This window comes from Alternaria novae-zelandiae, assembly GCF_023758075.1.
Source record: "Alternaria novae-zelandiae strain BMP 2774 chromosome Unknown scaffold_9, whole genome shotgun sequence".
Taxonomy (NCBI): Eukaryota; Fungi; Ascomycota; class Dothideomycetes; order Pleosporales; family Pleosporaceae; genus Alternaria; species Alternaria novae-zelandiae.
The window spans coordinates 158894-173413 of NW_026056969.1; the positions used below are offsets into that span (position 1 = coordinate 158894).

General features: G+C 52.6%; 8 protein-coding genes across 8 annotated transcripts; 4 read left to right on the forward strand and 4 right to left on the reverse strand.

Annotated features, from left to right (window-relative positions):
* Positions 1 to 170: 170 nt before the first annotated feature.
* Positions 171 to 1432, forward strand: J4E88_004945 (uncharacterized protein; the record flags this gene model as incomplete). Its single annotated transcript, XM_049398587.1, has 2 exons — positions 171 to 289; positions 343 to 1432. The coding sequence occupies 2 exons, from the start codon at positions 171 to 173 to the stop codon at positions 1430 to 1432; spliced, it is 1209 nt and encodes a 402-aa protein (XP_049255267.1).
* A 610-nt stretch (positions 1433 to 2042) lies between these two features.
* J4E88_004946 (uncharacterized protein) lies at positions 2043 to 3125 on the reverse strand (the record flags this gene model as incomplete). Its single annotated transcript, XM_049398588.1, has 1 exon — positions 2043 to 3125. The coding sequence occupies one exon, from the start codon at positions 3123 to 3125 to the stop codon at positions 2043 to 2045; it is 1083 nt and encodes a 360-aa protein (XP_049255268.1).
* Positions 3126 to 5285: 2160 nt separating this feature from the next.
* Positions 5286 to 6677, forward strand: J4E88_004947 (uncharacterized protein; the record flags this gene model as incomplete). Its single annotated transcript, XM_049398589.1, has 3 exons — positions 5286 to 5565; positions 5629 to 6255; positions 6385 to 6677. The coding sequence occupies 3 exons, from the start codon at positions 5286 to 5288 to the stop codon at positions 6675 to 6677; spliced, it is 1200 nt and encodes a 399-aa protein (XP_049255269.1).
* Positions 6678 to 7792: 1115 nt separating this feature from the next.
* J4E88_004948 (uncharacterized protein) lies at positions 7793 to 8350 on the reverse strand (the record flags this gene model as incomplete). The annotated part of the gene is made up of 2 exons (XM_049398590.1): positions 7793 to 8108; positions 8172 to 8350. The coding sequence occupies 2 exons, from the start codon at positions 8348 to 8350 to the stop codon at positions 7793 to 7795; spliced, it is 495 nt and encodes a 164-aa protein (XP_049255270.1).
* A 1196-nt stretch (positions 8351 to 9546) lies between these two features.
* Positions 9547 to 10842, forward strand: J4E88_004949 (uncharacterized protein; the record flags this gene model as incomplete). Its single annotated transcript, XM_049398591.1, has 3 exons — positions 9547 to 10161; positions 10483 to 10640; positions 10689 to 10842. 3 exons carry the CDS (start codon positions 9547 to 9549, stop codon positions 10840 to 10842), a joined length of 927 nt encoding a protein of 308 aa, XP_049255271.1.
* A 118-nt stretch (positions 10843 to 10960) lies between these two features.
* Positions 10961 to 12142, reverse strand: J4E88_004950 (uncharacterized protein; the record flags this gene model as incomplete). Its single annotated transcript, XM_049398592.1, has 2 exons — positions 10961 to 11983; positions 12038 to 12142. 2 exons carry the CDS (start codon positions 12140 to 12142, stop codon positions 10961 to 10963), a joined length of 1128 nt encoding a protein of 375 aa, XP_049255272.1.
* A 445-nt stretch (positions 12143 to 12587) lies between these two features.
* J4E88_004951 (uncharacterized protein) lies at positions 12588 to 13445 on the forward strand (the record flags this gene model as incomplete). The annotated part of the gene is made up of 1 exon (XM_049398593.1): positions 12588 to 13445. The coding sequence occupies one exon, from the start codon at positions 12588 to 12590 to the stop codon at positions 13443 to 13445; it is 858 nt and encodes a 285-aa protein (XP_049255273.1).
* Positions 13446 to 13846: 401 nt separating this feature from the next.
* Positions 13847 to 14407, reverse strand: CBP20 (Nuclear cap-binding protein subunit 2; the record flags this gene model as incomplete). Its single annotated transcript, XM_049398594.1, has 2 exons — positions 13847 to 14290; positions 14345 to 14407. The coding sequence occupies 2 exons, from the start codon at positions 14405 to 14407 to the stop codon at positions 13847 to 13849; spliced, it is 507 nt and encodes a 168-aa protein (XP_049255274.1).
* Between the last annotated feature and the right edge of the window lie 113 nt (positions 14408 to 14520).

Here is a 14520-nt window from a genome sequence, read left to right on the forward strand (position 1 = left end):
ACGCGCATTGCTGGAGAGCTCGGCGTAATGGCACGACTTGATGGTAGCCAGCTCGCTTCCCGTAGGGCCAATGCTATCCTGCGTCATCCCATTTCTTTGGGCACTCGTTGTCTTCTAGGTTTCGTGGACCGTTGATCATTCTTGCTTCCCCGGTTGTCACTCCTTTGATCATGCTCGCTGCGCAACGTACCTATATTGTGGCCATTGCCACCTTCGTAATAGTGGCAACACTCTCTTTCTATGCATTCCGCGACCAAGGTGTGTTCGTCGTGGCGAGGATCACGCGTCCGTACGTCAATCCAGGTCCTGCTATAGAGCCTCTTTCACTAACACTCAGTGTAGATCATCGAACCTAACCCTCCGAGACACGGTTGCCAGTTTGTTTGCGCCCATAAAACACGATCCGAGCTCGACGGGATATGTTGATCCGTCTGGTACATACTACGAAGGTGGACGTGAGACGATATGGACGAAGCCTCTGGGTAAAAAGGTCTTGATAGTGGACATCGACACGCGTGTGCCGACTGGCGAGAACGAGCTTCTCAACCCAGAACGCTTAGATTGGGAAAATCTCAAGACTGAAGGCGCCGGCCTGGTCTCCAACTCCATCATGAACCATTATCTGTACGCCATGGTCCATGGCTACGACTACAAGTTCTATCAAGCGCGCGACATGAAGGACCACTACAACACGTGGATATTACCCCACGTTCTGCGCGAACTCATACCTGAATATCAGTTCGTGGTTGTAATGGATGCCGACGTTACGATAGCGCATCCGGACGTCCCCTTCGAGTGGATGTTCAACCGCTGGGGCATCAAACAGCACACATCCATTGCTCTTCCATGGGATACCGAAGAAATCCGCGATGAAGGCTCGATTAGCCTAGACAGCAAGGGGATGCGCGTCCTCAACACCGGCCTTGTGGTTGCGCAGAACTCGTCCACGACTTTGGAACTACTGGATGCGTGGCGCGATTGTACATCCGAAACACGCTACAAAGGCTGCGCGAAATGGAGATACGAATGGAGCCACGAACAGCGCGCCTTTTCAGAATACATCCGCTACGACTTCAACAAGACGCCAGAAACGATCGTTACGATACCCTGCGACGATGCGGTAGGGTGGCCCGGTTTCCGCCAGGATATGTTATCTCGTCCTGGTACCGCCAACAGGGACATATCGGATTGCAACGGGAACTTCGTTAGGCACTACACAACCATGGGAAAGACTCGTGTCAAAGATGCGAGCGCGTCTAGTGTGATGCAGATGTTCAGCGACGCGCTTCAAAAGAGTATCTTGGCAAACCCAAGTGAAGTCTGGTACAAGGAACCGGAAAAGAAGACCGAAATGCCAAAAGAGCAGCCGGATGAGGTACGGGAAGATGTTCAGAGTAAATCAGAGGCCGATGTCGTTTTGATAGAAAGATGAAAGCTAGGTTTTCTTTTCGATAAATTTTCTTTCGGCATTCGTTTTGCATCGTGCGAGCGCTTTAGATACCACTATATCAAATTATACGAATTCTTGTGCGTTGAACTATTTGGTCTCCGTTAGTACTGATCACACCCGAAAAGATTACTGGTGCAATATCGTGCAAATCAGAGCTATCTTCTACTCGCGCATCGAAACAAAAGTCTGCCCCAACCCAGTGCACCCGGGCTAGCTTTCGCAAACCACGAGGCGCACGAAGGAAGGGTCGGAACTAAAGAATCTCGGTTCAAGTGTAATGTGGGATCATCATCGAAGGAAGGACAAGGTGGAAGGCAACGAGGGCGCAACTTACTATTCCTTCATGCATGCGCTCTGGTTTCACGCGTCATTTGCATGGTTAGTGGCGGCGCGTGGGGTGAGTGAGGTGGTTGGTGAGCTTGACGCGTCGATAACAGGCACGAGAAGGGGGAGACTAAAAGCTGGAAGAAAGCTTAGCCGAGCGATTACGTCAACTAGCGCGTTTTGTCTCTCTGGCAGCCCTGGAGTGCGGGCTACCATTCATCCGCCACTATTTATCGCATCTCTGCCTCTCCACCTTTGCATTACATACTTACAGAATCTCCTCGGGCTTGACAACAACCCAGTTCTTGTCCGCCGTAACCTCCCTGCCATTGGCAATTTGCGCCTGAGTGTTGTTCCTGATCTCCTCTTGCAGAACCTCAAAGTACGCGTCTCTACGGTTGATCCACAGATGCACACCACCCTTTGCTGTGTCGACCCCATGGAACTGCATGTACGAATCGCTTCCGGGAGTATCACCACCAGCCAAGATGGGGCGCTTCCATTGATCGATGTAGGTAAGGATAGCAGCCCATTTCCCGGCAAACCATGTAGCAGGTGTCCACAGATACGGAGTCACGACCAGGTCGAGATTAGCGGTCTCGTTGTAGGTTCCTTCTGTGATCTGCTTGCGAGCGTTGGTGAGCTCGCCGGAGGTAACGTTCTTCAGGACGGTGGTAACACCGATGACGTTTTGAGGTGGTACGTTGTATCCGTACTTCGGGTCGCTGGCCACCATGCGGACAAGCTCCTCATGCGCAGCGCTGATGACATAGACGGCGATGCCATTGTCCATGAGAGCATTGTAGAGCTCGACCTGGCCCCGGAACACCTTCGGCGGGTTTACGCTGCTGGATGTGACTTCGTCACCGTCCCAGTACTTGGTGGGAATGGATGAGTTATATGCCATAAGCTCATCCACATAGGTCTTGAGTTCGCGCAGTGTGAAGCCAGACCAGATTTGTGCGGCCCATGGATAGCAGACAAAGTCGTCAATTTCGCACAAACGGTTGTAGTAGCTGTACAACGATTCGGTAAAGTTCGCAGTGTCTTTGAAGTCGACCAACTTGAGGGTGGGATCCAAGTTGTCGCGCGTTAGGATGCCGCGGTTCTCAAGGAAAGGAAGAAGCGATTCTTCGAGATCGTAGCGGTAACTGGTGTTGTCCATGTCGAAGACCGCATAGTTGCTTTGATTGGCGTTCTTTGCGATCATGGTGGAGAGGGCTGTCGCTGCCTCAGCGGGCCAGTGCTTGAACTGGACCTTTGGAGAGGTGCCATACTGGGGTGTAGCTGAGCTGAAAGAAGCCGTGAATGCGAGCCATGCGGCTGTCTTGAGGGGAGTTGACGACAGCATTCTTTTCGTATAACAAGCTGCAGCGAATTGAACAAGGAAACAAGCGAGTGAGGATGCAGAACCAAGCCTTCGGGGATGTTGAGATTCCAGAAGAAATACTGCGGGGGCTAGGATGCGTGAACCCTGGCGCATGAATAGTGCCGACGTGAACGACCGAGATAACGGTCCCACACTTACGATTCAAGTTCGGGCCTACCTTGAAGAATATCTTGAATCTGTTGGTCGCGCTATCCTCAATTGATGCTTTGCGCGTTGCTTGATCTAAGAAGTATGCCATGCGGCTCTCGATCGCTTTGCGACAGTTCATCGCAGGTGCGAGCAAGGCCGCCTCTCCATGCCTAGAAAGATACAAACAACTGGTGTTGTGCAGCGTGATCTGCACGAGCGACTTGAGTCGCTCTATCCTCAACAAGATGTCTTCAACTTCTTCTCTGATATACCTCTACAGGAAAACCTTTGCTATCTTTGTAATCCGTGTCTATTCGATATCCAGTCTTGACCTTTAGCTGCTCTAACGCAACTCGATACGGATGAACGGGCCGATCCTTTCCACCCTGTCTACGCTGGCTTGCGACATCTCGATGCCGATATGTATGCGTGCAAAACCAGTTTGGCAGACACTGAGTTCGGATGGAACTTTCGCAGTAATCGTTCGTTTGCAGCCACACCTGCATCCTATCTTGAATGACGTCGTGTACATTTGAAAACACTGTTGCGCCAAGCAGGCAGCCGCTGCGATTATATCATCAATCTCACAACTACATCCTCACGACTACATCCTCACGACTACATCTTCGCGACTATACCTTGACGCCGATTACGCCTCCGCTCCGAACGCGCGCTCTTATGTTGCGTCTATACTCCTTCGCCAGCGCCTGCACGGCCTGGTTGTCAGAGTGATGCGACCGCATTTGTGGTTGCTTGTTCTGGCCCGCCAAACCCGCCCTCAATTCGCACAACAACAACGCCGGAGCCGCGACAGCACCGCTGGCATGTATCCGCTGATTGCACCCGCTCGTTACGCGCCTTTATCGCGTCCATGCTCGTTGTCAGCCAACGAAGGACGAGAGCCCAAGACGTCGCAGGATCACCATTGGAGCCCCACGATGGGCGTGGTTCTGACACCAGCCATCAAATTCGCGGCTCCCTCGTCGACGCTCACCCGCGATTGCCGCTTCCTGGCCAAAACCGCTCTCTCGCCATGGTGACTTCCTCACCACTGAGGTCTACTCGAGACCGTCGCTTCCCCTCGACCGCCGCTCAGGCCCCAACCCGCAGTTCTCTCACCACCGAAGTTCCTACGCCTTGCCCACAACACCACACACTAGTCCTCATTGCGCTTGCCTTGGAGGCCCTGCTCAGACGTTTGACGGCGGCTTGTCGAACCAAGGCGGCAGAATCTCGAAGCGCCAGCTACGAAAGGAGGAGATACGGCATAACTACCAGCACGGTTGGGTGGAAAAGAAGTCTGCACAGGACAACATGAGGGACAGTCTGCCTCTTGACCTCCCCAACCAACGTCGGGTTCACCTGCTGAAGTCCAAGTACGGGCCTAAGTTCGTCAAGAAAGGGCTTATTCTAACAGACTTGGCCGGGATATTGGTCTAAATATGAAAAGGCGCCTTTTCTCGCTGCATCGTCTAGTCCGACAAAGCCGGCGCTCGACGACGCCTGATGCGCAGCCTTGACGCCGCATTAGCTACCATTTCGCAGCGCGTTCGCGCATTAGACCTCCTACGCGAGGATGCGCTCCAGCCACCGGCCGATTGTAAAGCCGGCGCTGAATGAGTGAGAATGAGTCAGAATGACGTCGGCCACTTCACGCCGATGCACACGGAGTGGCTCTAGCGTGTATCTTGGCATCACGTGCTCGCAGAAGGGACCTTCATCGCACATTTCGCAACCTTATTACGGTGGAATGTTGATGCAGAGCAGGGATATCGCAACCTTAGTACTATCAGTTTCAGCCCTTCTAGTTCTTCAAGCGCGCTCGGTCGCCCTCATACGCATAATCTATAAATTCCAACGACTTCCTTCTTGCACCCCAAACCATCCAATCTTCAACAATCACACGCTGGCTGTTTACTATCATACTGTCGCCCTTGGCACCTCCTCACTCTCTAAAAGAATCACTCATCTAATCGACTCAACAATCCCAACATGGTCAAGAAAGTGGCTTTGATTACTGGCGGGGCTAGTGGAATGGGACTCGCTGTGGCGGAAGCCCTCGCAGCTCGTACTCATGAAGAGTGGGACCTGCATCTTGTCGACCTCAGCGCTGATAATCTCACGAAAGCCACGTCCTTGCTCAAGAATGGGCACGCTCACCAGGCGAATGTAGCCGAGTACGCCTCGCTGGTAGCAGCTTTCGAATCAGCATGGTCAAAGTCAGGTCGTCTCGACTTCGTCTTCGCGAACGCTGGTATCGCCGAAAAAGACAGTGCGTAGCAATCTTATGGGTATGGCAAATCAGACACCAACTGACTTGATCACCAACACCTAGATTTCTACGAAGAACATGCTCTCGACGCGCCGCCTCCGCCACCTAACGGCCTCGTAGTCGATGTCAATTACACGGCAGTGATAAACACCTCATGGCTTGCGTTCCACTACTTCCGGAAATCCCAGGTCAAGCATGGCAGAGAGAACAATGACGCAGCCCTAGTCATGACTGCGAGCTGTGGTGGACTCTATCCAGCCGAGTTCGGCCCCATGTACTCTGGTGCTAAAGCGGGAGTAATCCACTTTAACCGTGCTATCACAGTAGCATACCACCACGCTGGCATTAGGACGTTCACGGTCTGCCCAAGCATCGTTCGCACCGGCCTGTTGAGTGAAGAGGAATGGGGGTCCCTCCCAGAGAGCTTCATGACACCCATGGAGACAGTCGTTAACGCCGTGGTGAAGGTGGTGGATGGAGGAGACATCGAGGACGCTAACGGAAGGAAGGTGGCGGGCAAGGATAACTGGGGTCTGACTGTGGAGCTTTTTGGCAAGAACTTCTACTTTCGAGACGGTGTAGAGTACTGTGATGAGAGCATGAGGACTATGGCGACGAGTACGGGCATGAAGGCGCAGCTAGAGAGGATCGGGAAGCCAAAGGCGGAGGGCGAACATGGAGCGTGGGGAGGTAACGCTGATAAAGCTTGATATTCGGCCAGTCCGACTCTTAACAATGAAACATCGGTTCCCGCATTCTATGCCACCAATTCGGACAACTCAGCCTGTGGCCTGTCACGCTTCTCCGTAGGTAGTATAGGTATCGATCTCTGCGATGGATGTCCCATTGGGCCGCCAGCTCCAGACATTCTCGTCTCTAACGCCTTTATCCTCCGATGGTACCGACAGAAGAACCATCCTACTGTTACCAATGCCACCACTGCGAGCGCTGCACCCAATGCTACCCCTGTTATTGCACCACCCGAGAGTGTCTTGTTGTTCCTCTCCGTTATTACGCTGGATACAGGCGACCAATTAGTGGACGAAGAGACCGATATGGAGGTCGTCGCCATCAGACTAGTAGTAGATACGGGTAGCGATATAGACGGTTGATCGTATGCCGTTGGTACGCTAGATACTCGCGACGAAGTCGTGGCCGAAGAGAATGGTATGGGGGTCACCGTCACCGTACTGGCCGTAGGAGCCAGGAGAGATGTGAACGATTGATCGTAAAGAGTTGGAGCGCTATCGCTGGCTGACTTAATTGTGAGGAATGGGCCTTCCTGCTCATTCGTGTCGTTTACGAAAGGCAGGATGTCGAAGTGGCATGCGACGGGTGTGTCCCAGTTACGACTCGTAAGATTTTCGGCCGATGGCGAGTATCTCATGCTGCCGATAGTGTCGACTTCAGTTGATAACCCTTTCACGTCCCATGGTACGTTAGCTATTGCGGATAGTAACCGAGGGTATGCAAGAGAGTGAGGACACACATAGCGCCTGTTCGCCAGTCCCACTGTCGTCGTCGCACCACATATGTAAGAAGGCCTGATCGAAATTGGACGTCCATTTGACATTTAGTTGATCATGGGCGTTGATTGTCAAGACAGACGAAGCGAACTCTGGGTAGAGGAAAGAAGCCGAAGATGATTGCGTCGCAACACAGCTCAAAAGGCTTGCAAGTGCCAAGCCGTGGATGCGAAGTGATAGCCCTGGTGTAAGATGAACCATGCTGTAATCGAAGGTGGGCTAGTATGTCTACAGAACGGAGTGTGCGAATGCAGTAAAGATGGGTTATCGCGTCGTGGACGTGAGGTGTCAAAGTTAATGGCACATATATATACAGCTGCAGGGTAGTTTGGCCGTTGGCTAATTGCAAAAGTCTCCTGCAGAATTATTGCGTTACTCATACATTCGATAAACTTCGTCGTGAGTTCTAGGCCAATCCTAGTGTGACTGCGCCAGCACGCGTGATGCATTCGTGTTACCGTTGTGCGGGTTCGTGCCTGGATTTTGTTCGTTCTGGGACGGCGTCGCGAGGTACACCGGCAAGTGTCGATCGCTGATATTGTGAATTCGGGAGTCCCTAGATGCCGACACACCTGAAGTGAGTAATAACTGATCTCATTGCACATCAATTCTAAAGGATAGTCCTAACACTCGATTTCTTGTTCCATGTTATTTTTGGCGTATTTGTCGTCCTCACCATACCGCTTCATTGTCCATGATCTCTAGCCTAAGATCGCGGCAGCCTTGTAGATCTGGTATATCGCTAGCCCGCTACCGATAGACCAAAGGCCGCTCCTGATCATGCTCTTCGAGTAAGTCGCGATTTGTACATATGCCAAAGAGTACGCTGCCCTGACTACGAACCAAGCTGTGACAAATGTTGTCAAGCCTGTTGCATCGCCTGAGATGACCTCTCGTCCTATGCCTGTTGCGGTGGTGCGTTCGGCGATGATGCTGGCGATAACGGCGGCGGCGAAGAGGGGCATTTGTTCCATATTGTTCGACTGTGCGTTCTCGGCGCGTTGGTACTTTTTGAAGCTGTGAACATGTTAGTACCGTACTAGCAAGGGACTTGAGGTGGGGAGAGTGGGGACGCCTTACACAGCATCGGGCACCTTGCCCTTCACGGCTTCTGGTGACAACGATGCCTTGGGGTTCGCGTTGTTGATCTTGTAGCCGTTTGCTGTGAGGAGGCTAGCGGCATATATGTGCGGGACGAGAGAGAAGACGTAGTAGGCTGGGATAGCGAGGAGCGGGTAGTTGAGCGAGTTGGAAGACATTGTGGCGGTTTCTGAATTGCTTTGGGGATGGGGGGTTCGAGATATCGTTCAATTGACTACGTGAGAGCAAGACGGAAACTGCGGGCGTGATACTGAGTTGGTGAGGGGTGTAATATACATCTGGGCATAGCTGCGGGTTGACTTCGGGTGCGTTGACGTAGCTATCAAACCTTATGGGCTCAGGGTCCAGCAATCATGACGCGTATCTTCTTCGGCATCTTCAGACTAGGCACCAACATGAGGCGCTTCGACATGTTGAGTTGCTCGGCGCGCTCGTAGAGTTCGTGGTACTGCGAAAGGGCCAGGTAGTGTTCTAGAGAGCTTACATTGAGGGGATAGGATTGACGCGCCCGCCGAGGCTCTATCGGAATCGGGACCTGCCCGGGTGGGCTTACTCAGCCACGCTACGAAACATGCCAGGCTCGCCGCGCTCCCATTTCCTTGTTCTTCGACAACAGCGAACTACTGATTTAGACAAGTGATGCATAGGTACCTTTTGCCCAGCGATTCATGGTACTGATGTTGAGATTCGATGAGGACCCTATACTATCGCGTGCATCATATGCGACCTGTTTCCTGTCAACAAATTCGAGCACTTCAACTGGATGTAATATCTCAGGTATCATCATCACTGACAAACATCGCTGCAGCGCTCAGAAGTGCAGAAAAAACCCGACCTCGAGTATACCAAAGTACCACCTGAATGACCAGCCCGAATCAGGGCCAGACCGTAGCCTGAGTCAAAGGCGCACTCTATCCATTCCTCGAGAGTCGACATGGTTGTAGGCAGTCCCTCCACCTGGAGCCAATCGCCTATGCCGCCCTCAGCCTGCGCCATGCATTGTGACGCGAGCCCGCCTTCTCACCTCAAATTCACCCTTCACTTTCAGTCCTACAAGAACATTGGAAGACTCGTTTTTCAACATCTGGCAAAGCAACCTCCCACAGTACAAAGGTTGCTGCGGTTTCCGACTTCATCTACACGACACCATCTCGACTTAGTGCATCCATGTTAGCCTCTCGCACCCGTCAGTATTGCCAGCGGAGCCCCTTACATCGCGGCGACTTCTGAGAACATTGACATCTGACTATACATCCGTCTAGCGAGCAGGCTGACCTTTTTTAGTCGCGCTATACGCCTAACATCCTTCAGCCAGCGACTGCGCGGCGTCACGCGCGTATAATTTCCGGCGGCGATGAACGGCGACAGCGGCCCCAAACGAACTATACATATCGAAGAGGGTCAGCATTACCTTCTCGAGCCTGACGACGAGCTACCCCTTAAATTACTCCGCAATTTAGGCCAGGGTGGTTGCGCCAATGTGGAGGAGGTCGTGGACCGACATACCGGCAGGGTTTTCGCTCGCAAGGTCTTCGGAATCCGCGGTTCTGCTACTGAGAGGAGGCGAATATTTGACAACGAGATCAAAGTCATCCGACGGCTAGCTCCACATCGTCATATCACCCGGATCTTTGCCACTTACGTAGAGAAACGTGAAGTAGGCATTTTGCTGACACCTGTCGCTGATGGTGGTTCGCTGGACAAATTCCTTGAGGATGCTCATGAGGGTCTTCTTACACAGAGTGAGGTGGACACCTTGGACTATTCTTTCGGGTGCCTCGCTAGCGGATTGCATTTCATGCATGCCCAGAAGGTACGACACAAAGACATCAAACCTCACAACATTCTGGTACACAAGGGCTCTTTCATATACACGGACTTTGGATCCTCTCTCGACTACAGTACAGGTACGCGGAGTGACACTACAGGCCACCCCGAGTCCATCACCCGCAAGTATGCGGCCCCGGAGGTACATAATTGTGAACCTCGTAGTCGGAAATCAGACGTGTTCTCCCTCGGGTGTGTCTACTTCGAGATTTTATGCGGACTGGGACTACAGCCTATGAAGCTGGACATGTATCGCTACGCGGACAACATCATTGAGGTTATCGAACATATAGCGGACAGCATCTACCCAGAGGAATGGCCAAGCGCCGTCACTTACTTGACATGTCACATGCTGAACCATTCCCCCAGTAATCGACCATCCGCTGAAGACGTTTTGGATGTGATTTGGGAGCGTGACCCGGGTTCGTTCTGCATCGAATGCATTCGTTCCAGACAGTTACAGGTACCCCAAGATGGCGAAGCAGCGTCGGCCTTAGCACGAGCCGCAGCGACTCACGACGACATGATGCGATTTTTGATCTCACCCGAGACATCCGACGAGACAACACTATCTGCACTGGCACCCTACGTTATCAGAAATCCTCGACCTTCTGTACATGGGTATATTGTACAATCGATAATCTTGAATCATTGCTGACCACAGTACAGTGAACCTGCCGCGGATCTAGCATTGCCGGATGGCGAGTCTGAACATAGAAAAACACCCAAGCCGCTTCCGAACCACGACCGTCGTAACCGCAAGAAAGAAAGTTACCACTTTGGAGAACTATTCGGCGAGAAACGACCAAAAGATGGGGGCTAGGGGCTATCATCGCAGAAAATCTGGTTCTGAAGAATACTTTGGCATGTAATCTGCTTTTGCCACTTTGCAGCGGCTAAGGGAGTTGCCTGCTATGGGTGCTCTCATCAGAAGTAAAGTATCAAGCACTCCTCGCAATGCTCATAACATCCTCCTCCAAATGCAACCCCCTAAAATGCGTCAAAACATCCGGCAGCTTCTTCCTACTCCCATCAACCGCCGAATCTCTCTTCTCCCTCGCCGCAACCCCAATCATGTAGTCTTCCTCAAAAGCCTGAATTTCCACTCTTGTGTCCTCTAACCTGCCACACTCGCCCTTCTTCAAACCTCGCACACCCGCAGGCCCCTTCCCATCACTCTTCATCGAGAACCAGACCTCCGCGTCACTGGCTCTCTCACCCCAAGTCCCATGCGTACTACACCGCGCTGGTGTTCCCGGCCTCGGCGCACGCACGTGCTTGAACTCCAATTGCGGTATCCACTCTGCGAGCAATGCCTCGCCGTCGAGTTTGATGTACGCCTCTTTGAAACACCAGAACGTGTAAAACCGTCGTAGTTTCGCGTCAATAAGTAAATCTGAATCCAGCTCCCTCTTTTCTCCACTCGGCAGTGTAACATTGAGATGCTCATTCCGTCTACAACAGCGGTCATGTCGACCCAGTATCTCATGCGTGACCATTGTGCCGTCGAGAAGGGGGAATGGGTCGACGTTATACTTGATATCGAAGACTTCTTCGCCGCTAAAGAGCTCAGCGTACATGTCTACCCAGCCATCAAAGCCTTCCTCGTCCACAACACGGTAGTCGTTTCGCTCGTTGACGCAGACGATATCCACGCCAACTTCTGCGTCAAGTTCATTGGTTGCACAGCCCACGAGTGCGACGAGACCGGCCTGATGACTGACGTTGAACTCAATGGGAGCGGGGCCATGTTGCGGTGGTATTAGCAAGGCGATAGGCTTTCCGTGTTTAGGATCGCGTTTGCGGCCAAAGCGGATGTCTTTCCATGGCATGCCGAGAGTTTTGTGGACGAAAAGGCGTTTGAGGAGGGCGGAGCCTAGGCTCATTCGCGCGTCTGCTATGTGGTATTTGCGTTTTATAAGGTCTTGTTCCTCGGGGGTGACGAGGGAGAGCGCCTCTCGCGCCTACACGTGGTTAGTTGATGTTCCAGGCAGGCAGGTGTGTGAGCGACGACGTACTGATTCTGAATCTGTGATCTTTTCCCCGGGCCATAGTGATCGCGTATCCAGCAGCCAGCACGTGAGACCGTGTCCCGTTGGCTCTTCATCCTGTTTGTCGATCATAGCGCCTTCATCCACTGTTTCTAGACTGATACTGGGCCGGATTGCGTTATCGGCTAAAGTAGTGAGACTAGACTACTAGGAGGATTCTGGCCTTATATGAGCCTTGGAAGCCTTAGTGCAGGTACGACCTTTCTTGACGTGATGTGTAGAACGCGTGGGGATCTACATGTCATGATCGTTCACGGCATCGATGGGGGTCCGAAGTGTCGATGATGGAGAGGTAGATCGACTCGGGGTAAGCGGATCAATAGGGCTGAACCAAATGCATGTGTGAGGTGACATGTGCTCGCGCGGGCGATTACCGCGTTTTAGTGGGGGCTGGGCTTATCGATAAAGATTTCGCCTTTGCCGTCGCTTTCCGTTGCATGACTGTACATTTCCTTGACGCTTCAATTCCTTTTTTCCTTGCTGTCACGGAGTTTCTGGGGTTTGATCAAGATTTAAGATGACGGTAAAGAACGGTACCCAGGACATCACGGTCGGCGTGCTTGCCCTCCAAGGCGCTTTCAGCGAACACATCCAACTCCTCCGCGCAGCATCCTCGAACATCCCCTCGTCGCAAACCTTCCACTTCATTGAGGTCCGCACACCAGCCCAGCTCGCACAATGCGACGGCCTCATCATCCCCGGAGGTGAAAGCACAACTATGTCACTCGTAGCCGCACGAAGCGCCCTCCTCGAGCCTCTCCGCGACTTCGTCAAGGTGCAGCGAAAGCCAACGTGGGGTACATGCGCCGGCCTGATTCTACTAGCAGAGAGTGCCAATAGAACGAAGAAGGGAGGCCAGGACCTGATTGGAGGTCTAGATGTGCGAGTGAACAGGAATCATTTCGGGCGACAGACCGAGAGTTTCCAGGCAAACCTCCAGCTGCCCTTCCTGGAATCGACGAGCGAAACGCACAAGACCGATCCATACCGATGCGTCTTCATCCGCGCGCCTGTTGTAGAGAAGCTGTTGCCGAGTAAGAAGGCCGTGGGCATACAAGAAGGGGAGAGCGAGAGGGACGATACAATTGTTGCGCCGAGTAAGACACCAGTGGATGACTTGGCGAGGAAGGAGTTGGAAAGCGAAGTTGAGGTGATGGCTACGCTGTCGACCAATGCGAAACCTTTGCAGGAGAATCAGGTACATGACCATCCGGGTGCGGAGGATATAATAGCGGTACGACAGGGCAATGTGTTTGGGTGCAGTTTCCATCCTGAACTGACGGATGACCCACGGATACATGTCTGGTGGTTGGGAGAGGTTGTAAAGGCCGTGGAAAGGCGACAGCAGTTTGAACTTGCGGACCGGACTAGATGAGTGACAGAAAATGTTAGACATTTACAGGCGCATGGCTGGGTGGCATTCTTGTATAGCATAAGAGAGGGTGTTTGGAAGATGGTACTGAGTTTTGGGAAGGTATCTAATTTGGTATCTTTGCCCCCTATGAGCATGTGCTTATAACTAAAGCACTAATGAACAATGCCGAATGATAGACGCCAGACGCCTTCTTTGCAGTGTTTGGACACCCAGCTGAGTTTGGGTTGGGCGAGCTTCCCCATGTAACTGAAGTGCCCTTCATTGTCCTCAGTTTCAGCGTAGTCGTGCTTGCCAACGTGGGATGGCGCGGCGGCGCGAGGTTCTCCTGATCAATATGGCCTAGGTCTTTTTTCTCGTGATTAACGTCCTGGTGATCCGAGAGATAGTAGTCCATCGTCATCTTACTGCGCTTCGTGGTATTCGTCCACAGCTCTGCCGTATCCGCCCCTACCAGGATCATACTCGGCTCTGTACTCGTCGCGGACCTGCCCACCGCTCTTTCCGCGTCCGTACTGCCTTCCCTCGGCGAAACCCTCGTCCAGATCCGTCCTAATGACACGCTCGTCGAGCTTGGTACCGCCAATGTACTTCATGCAGTCCAGCGCATCCTGGTGTGTGTAGTATTCGACGAAGCAGAATCCGCATGGTGTCTTCTGGAATCGGTCCAGGCCCATGACTAAGCGCTTGATCTCGCCGCATTTGCTGAACAACTCGTGAATTTGCTCTTCGGTGGTGTAGAAAGAAAGGTTGCCGACGTAGAGGGTTGTTGCGTCTTTGAGCTTGTCTTCGGGCGAGGGAGAGCGGCCGCGGTCATCGTCACGTCCGTTGCGGTCGCGTCTGCGCTTCTAGAAAAGAGTCAGTATTTGAGTACCAATGCGATGTGTTGTAGCCTCCCATACCTTTGCTGTCGCATATGAACTCGGCTTGTCGAGGCGGTCAATGGTACTGCGAAGCGCCGGCATGATGCGCGCCCTCAACTTTGATGTCGGCTAGATTTGTAGGAAGCGACCGTGGCCCGGGGGAGCGAGAGAAGATCGAGTGTGATTTTGGAGTGAGTGTAAGGATCGGGAGTGGA